Source organism: Branchiostoma lanceolatum, chromosome 19, assembly GCF_035083965.1.
Source record: "Branchiostoma lanceolatum isolate klBraLanc5 chromosome 19, klBraLanc5.hap2, whole genome shotgun sequence".
Classification (NCBI taxonomy): Eukaryota; Metazoa; Chordata; class Leptocardii; order Amphioxiformes; family Branchiostomatidae; genus Branchiostoma; species Branchiostoma lanceolatum.
Genome location: NC_089740.1, coordinates 5,909,890 through 5,919,931, shown reverse-complemented (window position 1 = coordinate 5,919,931; position 10,042 = coordinate 5,909,890). Strand labels below are relative to the sequence as shown.

Sequence of the window (10,042 nt, the reverse complement as noted above, 5' to 3'; positions counted from 1 at the left end):
TCTACATTGTGCTCGCTTTAAACCTAATCCGATTTCCCAAATACCCCGGCAGAGCCTTTGCATATTCAAATTGGTTCTGCATACCTTATATAATGAGCATTGGGTTCAAATAACGAAAGACTTGAACACCATAGGAATGCAGGAACAATGCCGTGGTGATATATTTAGATAGACTCTACCAGTCTCCCCCGGTCGCTGGGAAAATAGTAGAAATTGGCCAAATAGAGTCAAATGTTTGAAGGGAGTCGGCTACGGAGAGAGGGTCAAATTGCCAGTTTGACCCTCTCTCCGTAGCCGACTCCCTTCAAACATTTGACTCTATTTGGCCAATTTCTACTATTTTCCCAGCGACCGGGGGAGACTGGTAGAGTCTAATATTTAGAAGTGCCGTGAGAACTTTTCCAGTGAGTTTGGCTTTTCTTTCACCTAGTCTTATAATCTGATAATAACTATGTCAAGGTCAAGTTTATATATATGTGGGTTTTTTCAAATACCCAGAGCCTTCCCACATTTAGATTGTTTCTACATATCTTTGAATAATGAGCATTGGGTTCAAATAACGAAAGACTGAAAGACCATAGTCTAGGGATGCAGGAACAATGCTGCGGTGATATATTTAAAAGTGCCGTGAGGACTTTCCCAGTAAGTGTCGCTTTTCTTTCACCTAGTCTTATAATCTTATAATAACTATGTCAACTGATATGCCACAAGGCCAGGTTTACGGATGATATGGGGGTAGTGGTTGGAGAAAGGAATAGGAATATATTTAGAAGTGCCATGAGAATTTTTTTGTTAATACGGTTAGCCTTTCATTTGGTCTTTCTTATTTCATAATAACTATGTCAATTGGTAAGCACCACGCTCAGTTTAAAGGGTAGCGGGGGCGAAATATTCGAAGAGCGCAAAGAGGACTCGCTTAGTTCACTACCGTAACCTCTGATTTGAGAACCGATAAAAGTACACAAAGCCAATAGGGACAAAAGTGCTGTATGTATTACACTGATTATAATCACTAATTAACATAACTATTAGGGGTTAATTAGCTTTAGTAGGCTTGCTTATACAAGCCTGTCTGTTTCTTCTTTCTTGCTGTACGTACCTTTGTATTTTATGTACTTATTTAATTTCGTTCTTCTGTTGTTGTTTTTTTCGAAAACAAACAAATTAAAAAGAAACTGTATCATAACGAATTTCCGGTCTGTCTAAGTGAAGGAGCTGACGTCATGTAATGATAAATCTCTCTGTAACTATCCTTACATATATCAAGGAGGTTATAACGTATACTAGTAATATAGGCAAATAGACCCCCACACACACACACATAGTAAAATTTGACCTCTTTCCCCAATAGTTGTCCCATTTTCCAGCGCAACTTATTAAAGAAAACAGGCCATTATGAGAGGGTGATTTCTGAGTAGAGGTAGGCTGTTTGACCGGTCCCCGTATGACCTGTAACGTTGGGTAACATAAATTCGCGGGGTACTTAAATTCGCGATTTTTCGAAAACGGGGTATTTAGGGATATGTGCTAGTTGCAACATAAGTAATACCGCTAGAAATGCAAACCTGACAGACTAACGTATTCAGAACACTGTCTGAAAAGCTTCGATAAGCATGCATTAGAAGGCGACGAGGTCAAAAACTCTCCGTACCTTATTGTCACAGTCTGAGGGCTTCGTGGGAGAATTACACAACATGGTTGTCGGCTGGTTTATAAGACAAATGTCACATCCGGTTCCTGCTAAACACAATTATTTACGAGACAACTTATTACAATCTCTTTTGCTAACCTGCAACTGGATTCTAAGTGTGATCGATCATCAAAACTCCTCTTTGTTGGTACAACCTACGGCACGTGTATTTTCCCGCCGCCATATCATTACCTACTAGTAGAATCCTGTCGTCAAGCAGACGACAAAGGTTTGTGAGGAACACTTTTTTGTCTAAATGTTGCGTGTGATAGTGGACTGAAGACGATATTTTCCTCAAAGTTTGCTCCTAACACAACAAGGAACACATGGACATAGTAGTATAACCATTGCTACGGCATCCAGCTAACTTCCATGAATAATGTACACGTTGCCATGACGGTGGGGATCGACTTTGAGTGACGTTCTACCGACTCAACAAACGGGATATTACTGAAGGCCTGATGTGTGCGGTACGGCCGTTTTTTCGTGTATTTTTTTTACTTGGACACGTCTATATCCATAGCACTCTCCTCAAGCCAAGGATGGAACGAATAGCTGCTGTATAAAATGTAATTAGCGATAAGATATTCAAGACGAATCTTCTCTCCCGAAATAATGTTCGAACCTGTCCGACAACACCGTCATTGTGCGTGCGGCGGACGGTAGTTTCAAGTTGAAATATTATGGTGTCAGCACGACAAGAGACAAAATCTACCATATATATGATTAGTGCAAAGATAGTACATGATACTGACAGAATAATAGAAAAAAAGGATGGTTTATTGTTCTGCTAGATTGATTTCAGTCAACCATTATCGGAAAAATGGCGAATTTATGTTACCCAACGTTATAGGGCTGAAACCAGCTTATATCACAACTTATCCAATTTAAAAAGTCGCCATGTTTTCAACGGTTTATATTTTTATAAGTTAATATCATAGCAACTTGATGTTAAGTTTATATTGCAAATTGTTGCTCCAAGGTTAATTGGAAGTAACATGATAAACACAATGGATAAAAATGACACTTTGATATATACGGCTACTGTAGTTAAACTTTTGTCTAAATCTAGAATGGTTGGGTTTGACATCTTGTCAAAAAAAAACAAGAGCGTGGGCTCTGTGATTTTAAGAGTCTAGTTTTCTTTTCGCCTGTCAACATTGTGTTTCTTTTGTGCATATACATTGACATTTAAGGGGGAGGGGGGTAATCTTTGTTAACTACAAAAATATACCATCATGTAATGATAAAGCAACATGTATGACAAAATAAAGTATAAAATCTACAAAATGCAAAACTAACGTGTCTTTGTTTCTCATTCACAATGACACCCAGGGAAATCTTTTTTTTCGTGCATATGTGGCACATCTAAGCAGCCCCAAATTATCGTCTGACAATTTCCAACGTGTACAAAATGCCGGGTCAACTTTGACAACAACAACCTCTTGTGCGTTTGACTGATACGGCCAGGGCTATCGTTCATCTAGAATAATACAACTTACGTCTCAGTTCTGTTAACAATGTCATCTTGTACGTCTGTGACATTTTGCCGGCTTTGTGTTTAAGCTGTAACCTATCTATTAACCTTTACCGTTTTTTACGCCCGAAAGAGTCAACCTTCGCTTAGGCCACAGCAAGTATTTTTATGGATGACATCAACGCGCTCATTAATTTTCGCCTAATTTAGAAATAAAAAACAAGAAATTTCATCGCCCTCCGACGGTGGTCAACATGCCGAAAATTAGCAAATATGTCGTAAACAAAAATATGAATGCCCATGATGGTATGAAAAGCTGTTTTCTGCATTTGTTCTACTTAATTGAGCTGTATGCACATATTCAAGGACAGTTTAATGTTGACAGTCTAAGGTGTTGAATAGAATACCCAGTGTAGTTTCTTCAGATGATGGTACAACAAGCTCTTTTCTGCATTTGTTGTAGTTAGTCTATTGAGATGTATACTAGTCGGACATGTTTACTGTTGAATCAAGGATGTTCTATTATTATATATGAATGAATACAGGACAAAAAAAGACCTGTTGGTCATGATAACATATTTTGTCGCCTCAATTCTTGTTTAACAAGAATTATGATCTCAAAATTTGAAAATAAAGGAATCTTTTTTTTTGGCCCGCCTTGTTTTTTTTTTCGCCCTATCTCATTAGTTTTCGAGTCTACGGAGGATATCATCCATAAATTTTACTTGCTGTGGCCTTAGTTCAAAATGTCAACTTATATCCAGACAATTAAACACGAACAAGGCAAAGTTTTGATTCAAATGAATAGCGCTAATTTCTACATACGTCTGAAGGACAGCTAGGGATTGTTGTTGTACCCTTCGCTGTAGTTTGTACATTGTGTGTTTCCCTTGTTAAGTGAGTATTGACGTAAATGTTACGGGGTTACAGTATATAATTGCGTTAAGTCAGGCATGCAAGAACACACGTAAGCAGGGACCTACCATTCGTAGATAGGGGATTCAACTTAACTTCCTTGGAATTAAAACAGAAGAAATATGAAAACAAACGTTATTTAAGCATAATAGTCATCAAGAACATAACGAATTATCTATCAATGGTATGGTGTTGGTTCATATTGGCAATGGTGGCATAACTTCCCTTGAGTATAATGGACTCGTCTACAACCCCGCCCCCTTTGTAAAACCAGTGTGGTAACAACTTTTTCAGCTCTTTGTTCACTTCGCATGAGTGCGCTCACTTCGTGGCAAGTGGAGGCTAAGACAAGGGTTCTGAGGAATGATTCTTGCGGATCTAAGAGTTATAGCAAGTCTATATCAAGGGTCTTGAGGCTTTCTTTTCCCTCATATTAACTTAACAAGACTATGAGAAATCTTATAAAGAACGTCCAAGTCTAACTTGTTGCATTTTCATACGAATGACCTTTAATGACATTTAGTACGTAGATTCCTAAACCCCCTAACACGCCCTCTAATCGTCGCGTTGAAAACTTGTCGGCCAATAATAACTTCCACACACGACTTGCTGCTGAAGGATTTTCCCATGATGTGAAGGGGTGTTGTGTACACAAGTATAGGCCACCTCTCTGTTTTTCTTCCCAGTCTATAGTCTCGGATCACGGAACATCGTACTACGGAAACATTGGTCTTCACCTAGTCTACAACAGGACTCAGCATGTGTGTGACTAAAACGTCCAGCTCGCGATCGTAACGTGATATCTCTTCTAAACCTTCTCCCCCCCTCCCCCTTTTGATCCAGTGACTTTTATGTGTCCTCGTGGCCCTGGTTCAAGGATAGTCTATTGTTCTGTTAGGAAGCCTGACAAGACGACTTGTATCTGTTCATTCAGCCCCAAGGTACTGGCGCACGGTGTGGTCAGTCCTGATCTTATCCAGGCACAACAGTTACAGGTGAGAGCAGCCGAGCAAGACGCCCCTGTGGATTTTGTAACGCCGCCAATAGAGTCGTCCGGTTGTCAGCGGTGTGTTATTGTGTCTTTGGGTGATTTGTTGTCTCGTGTGCCGTAATGGCGACGATGGACCCGGGCAAGCAGGAAATATCACTTCTCGGAGGGATTTTGTCGTGTGGCATTTGCGGAGGATCAAAGGAGAAAGAACTGAAGGCGTCGGTATGCCTTCACCTGTTTTGCGAGGACTGTTTGCGAGAGAAGGCTGGAGAAGACGGGACATTCTCGTGCCCGAGGTGTAAGAAAGCTGTGGCTCTTCCAGCCGGGGGTGTCGATGACCTTGAAAACAGCCTGTGGGTACATGACGTCAGGAGAGCGCTAGAAAGTAGGCCGGCCGCGCCAGACTCGCCGCCGGCGATCCGAGAAGGCAGCTGCGAACACCCCGTGGAAAACGCGCGGATCTTCTGCGAGAACTGCGACAAGGCTATCTGCGAGGACTGCGTCCAAGACCCCAACCCACACAAGGGTCACCAGGTGCGCCTACTCAGCGACGCCATCAAGCGGAAGCAAGGAGAAGTGCAAACAGTGATATCGTCATGTCTTGTTGGCGTTTCAAAAGGTGGGGCGACCCTGAACAAGTTAGACGCTTCTGATAGGACTCTTCGCGCTAGAAGAGACAAACTCGTTAAGGAAATCGAGAAAGAAGCTCAGGTCTTGATTGACAGGATCGTTGCACGACGCGAGCGTCTAGGAGCAGACGTCGAAGCGACGTACAACGAAAAAAGTCGCCTCCTTCAAGAGAAGAGATCGGAGACGATAGAGACGGTCGCACACTTACTTCACGCGGTAGAAAAAGCCGAGACGTCTTGTAAGGAGGACAATTACTTAAGACTGTCAGGGGCGAAGTCAGACATGATACATCTGAGCCAGAGGCTTATACACGTCACAGGTAGGAAATGTAGTAAAGTTAAGTAGTTTAAAGTAGTTTAAAGTACTTATAACTTTAAAGTAGTTTGAAGTAGTACACGTTTAAAGTAATTAACGTTACTTGAAAATAGTCTGAACTAATGTACTTGACTTTCTCGAGAACGGTCATAGAGTCTTGTCCACGGTCGGTTTTAAGTTTATGAATCCGCTATATTGCATGATAAGACTCTCTAACATGCGGCACCTAACACCTGTGAGTTGACGAACTGGGGCAAATATTCCCCTGCTGGCAGGGCCTGTACCCAGGGGCCCTACAACTAGTGGTCAAAACACAGAGGGATAGCTAGAACCTGTATACAACTTGCTTTTGATATGAGGATACCGCGGTGACTGTTACGAAGTACACTTCTAATCTTATTTTTATCTCTGCAGCTGAGATTGACCTTGACGCCTTTGACCTTGGCTTGAAGTTCACGTCCAAGGGTATTCCTGAGGACGAGGCGTTTAGAATCGGCCGAGTCGAGGATCTACCGGTCATCCGTCGGGTCAGTTCGGACAGTACGGACAGTAGAGATGACGGACCGGTGGACGCTAACGAAAACAGAGCGAAAAACGGGGTCACTATAAACGGCAACAACAATGGTGAAAAGAACGGTGTGGCTGAAAACTCTGACGAAACGGTGTTAGCAGAGCACAGGGAAGAGCAGTGTCGCACATCGGACAGGTCCGTCATGATCGGAAGAGCCGGCACGAAACAACAACAGTTCAACCACCCGTGCGGACTCGCCGTCTCCGAAGATGACGTCATCTTCGTCGCCGACACCGAGAACAAGCGAATCCAGGTGCTGAACAGCGACGGCGAGTTCGTGCGCGTCATGCCGACGCTCAGCAAGACGTGGCTTGGGAGGAACACGGAGCATGCGCCGGTCTGGCTCGCAGTCAGCCCCGAGGGGAACCTCTACGTCACCTACCAGAGGAAACCGGGAGTCGACGTGTTTCAGGAAGATGGCGCCTTCGTGACGTCATTCGCGCGAAACGTCAAGTCCAGTCGGGTCACGATTAGTCCGTTGGATGGGAACATGGTGGTTGGGTCGGAGAGCGGGATTCGGATCTTCACGTCGGACGGCCAGGCGCAGAAGGCGTTCTCTGGTCCGGCGTTCCTGGGCGGGGTGGCCGTCAGCCCACAGGGCGACATCCTGGTGTCCGACAGGCGGGAACACTGCGTCAAGGTCTACAGGTAAGGCACACGTCATCTCCAAGCAGATAGTGGGGAAGGTAATTGTGACACTTTATGTGATATACAGGACATATAGTACATACTTTGCCGATGTCTTTTCAAATAAGTCGTCGACTAATCAAAAGTCCCCATTTCATATCGTTTATGACCTAATTACGTCATCAAAGTGCCACAAATTTCAAATGCATTTCTCAGAAACTTGACGAATGTAGTTATGATAACATGTATAGTATCAACATTTTTTAAAGGATCTATGCGTCATACAGGGATTTGTTACTCTTATACGGGTCAGTTTGGATAGGCTATATGATAATGGCGTTAATGACCCGCCAATTCCTCGGTGTATATGGTCTCATAAGGGTTGCTCACTCGGTGATTTCATTCGGTGGTTATAGCAAATGGCTAGGCCTTATGACACCATATACACCTCGGGGCGGGTCATTAACCCTTAATTGAAATAGAAAAGTAAATAAATAGATACATGGATAAATCAACTTGTTTGTGTTGTTCCTTAGACCCGACGGTAAGCTCCAGAGAACGCTGAGCGGTTGGGGCGAGAAGGAGGGCCAGTGTTACTCCCCGCGGGGCATCTGTGTGGACCGCCGCGGGAACGTCATCGTGGCGGACCGGGACAACGGCCGGGTGCAGATGTTCAACTCCAGCGGCAAGTTCCTCAGGGTGCTGGGAACGAGAGCGGACGGGCTGGACCGACCAGAAGAGGTCGCGTTGCTAAGCGACGGTCGAATCGTCGTCCTAGACTCTGTGCATCAGTGTCTGTTTATCATCTCGCCATAGATATGTTTTATTTCTTTAGGACTCTGCATCTTACTGTTGATATTGAGTTAATTTTGCGCAAGGGGATGGGTAGGGGGGAAAGGTTTTCGCTATGTTTTAAGTTCGAGGTTGAGACAACAGTAGTAGCGCATGCGCAGTGAAAGGCAGAGAGTATCTTCGCGTTGTGATGAGTTTGCAGTGAGAGTTCACAGCGAAAATCGCGAATATAAAACCACTGCGAGTATGTCTAGATTTACAGTACTCAAAGACCTACTGAACTCGTCACCTGTATTTCACCTAATAGGGGAAGAATGTACCACCAAAGATGGCATACCTATGGGTTAGAATAATGAGACCCCAACTCGAGCCTCACTTTGGTGCATGACCCCGAGCTGACCCCGGGAAATTCAAAATGGCCGCCGTAATTGTCAAGGAGTCTATTTTGTATTCGCAGCAAGAAAAAGAAATGCAACAAATCAGCGGACAAAGTTGACTTCCATTAGAAAGTGTGCAGAATTGTTCTGTTTGTACATAGGTGCTGTTTGAAATTATAGTTATCAAAGAAGACCTTGAAAATTAATATTTAGATAGCTGATGAAGGTAAGAATTCCAGGTAATAAGAAATGCCAAATACTAGTTAGTAGTTACTCAAGCAACTGATTTTGGAAACGGTCAGACATTTCAGGTAGTCATTTCACGTTGTCACACTAGCTTGTTATATGGTTTCTAGAGACACCGAATATTGGGAGAAGGGAATATTCCATTGTAAGGAATCAGAATAGAATTGGAAGTCCGGTGTGGTATGAAATATGATGTTTCTTAATATGTAAAAGAAAACATAAAACTTGCTGGTCATATGTGAGTAGATGGAATAGATACAGAACTTTTTTCATATTGCCCGTGCAATTTTACCACATGTTTTTATGGTATTTCTGCCGGTTTGTATTTCTTTGTCTGCTAGCTTGGCTTATTTTTATGAATATGAGATATGCTCTCAATATCCTGGAACTATTACATTTTAGAAAACGTAATGGGTTTTAAACTAGTTGTCAAATTAGTTCGTATGTTGTGGACATCTAGCTTGTGTGGAATACGAAAAACACGGTGCTCCTTTAGCTAGAACAAGAATTGGTATAACATGTCTTCTACTTGATTTAATGTGATGTATGTCCTTTGTGTTTCAATCAAATCTTTGATAGTTGCAATTTTGCAATTATATATATAGAGAGATCTTGTGTATATTGTTTCTTTACAGACATATTGGGAATAGCTATCAATTATCATCACGAAAAAGTAGAGAACCATGCAATGGGGTAGAGGTATACAAAACAATGCATACCAAAGACGAAACATTTGAACCAAATTTGTATGTTACAATGATTTCAGACTTTGAAATTTGTCGCTGCTTTCTAGTGGTAATTTTGAATTAGGCCAATTTTCCGGTTTGTTGCTTCACTCTAGTGTTCCATTTTAGAGACAAATCTCAATAAAAATGTAGAATGACTATGACGAGAATATTTTCTGCCATGTAACAGTATTCTAAGATACCATGGTTTTTGCTTTTTATTATTTCTGACGACACACCCTGTATTGAAATATGCGAGTTTGAATAACTTGTAGAAGAAATTCAACTTTCGATCCAACACCTAAAACACCCATTTCTTGACTATGGCTATCCGGTCTTTGTCAAGGAATAAAAGAAAAACTCTTTGTCACTTCAAGCGAACTGTGATCATAGCTCGAGCAGTATTGGATTGAAAGCTGCATTTCTTCTACAATGACTTCTACCGACACATATGAGCTATCATGCGAGCTGGAATAAAGTTTGGAAGTAAAGTTCATTCTTTGTGGTCACTTTTTCTGTCCATGATGTTATAGGGTTATCCTCAGAGATCTGTGAAACCTATCGTATATGAGGATGAACAGTCAAGTAAAAGGCCAGAGTTCTCATAGGAAATCAGATAAGTATTTTACAAGCAGAGGTGTCGGTCAAAAGAACTAGGAGTAGCCGCGATTTTTGACGTTTCTCTC

The 10,042-nt window shown here is 42.2% G+C and overlaps 1 protein-coding gene across 1 annotated transcript; it reads left to right on the top strand.

Annotated features, from left to right (window-relative positions):
• Positions 1-4,170: 4,170 nt before the first annotated feature.
• Positions 4,171-9,847, top strand: LOC136425264 (tripartite motif-containing protein 3-like). The gene is made up of 3 exons (XM_066414089.1): positions 4,171-6,022; positions 6,433-7,237; positions 7,753-9,847. Exons 1-3 carry the CDS (start codon positions 5,194-5,196, stop codon positions 8,030-8,032), a joined length of 1,914 nt encoding a protein of 637 aa, XP_066270186.1. The 5' UTR covers positions 4,171-5,193; the 3' UTR covers positions 8,033-9,847.
• The last annotated feature ends 195 nt before the right edge of the window (positions 9,848-10,042 follow it).

Bases quoted from the DNA above. Each gene is read 5' to 3' on its own strand.
- LOC136425264 (XM_066414089.1), top strand. From the start codon at position 5,194: ATGGCGACGATGGACCCGGGCAAGCAGGAAATATCACTTCTCGGAGGG. The intron at 6,023-6,432 runs GTAGGAAATGTA...TTATCTCTGCAG, and splicing joins GAGGCTTATACACGTCACAG to CTGAGATTGACCTTGACGCC. The intron at 7,238-7,752 runs GTAAGGCACACG...GTTGTTCCTTAG, and splicing joins CACTGCGTCAAGGTCTACAG to ACCCGACGGTAAGCTCCAGA.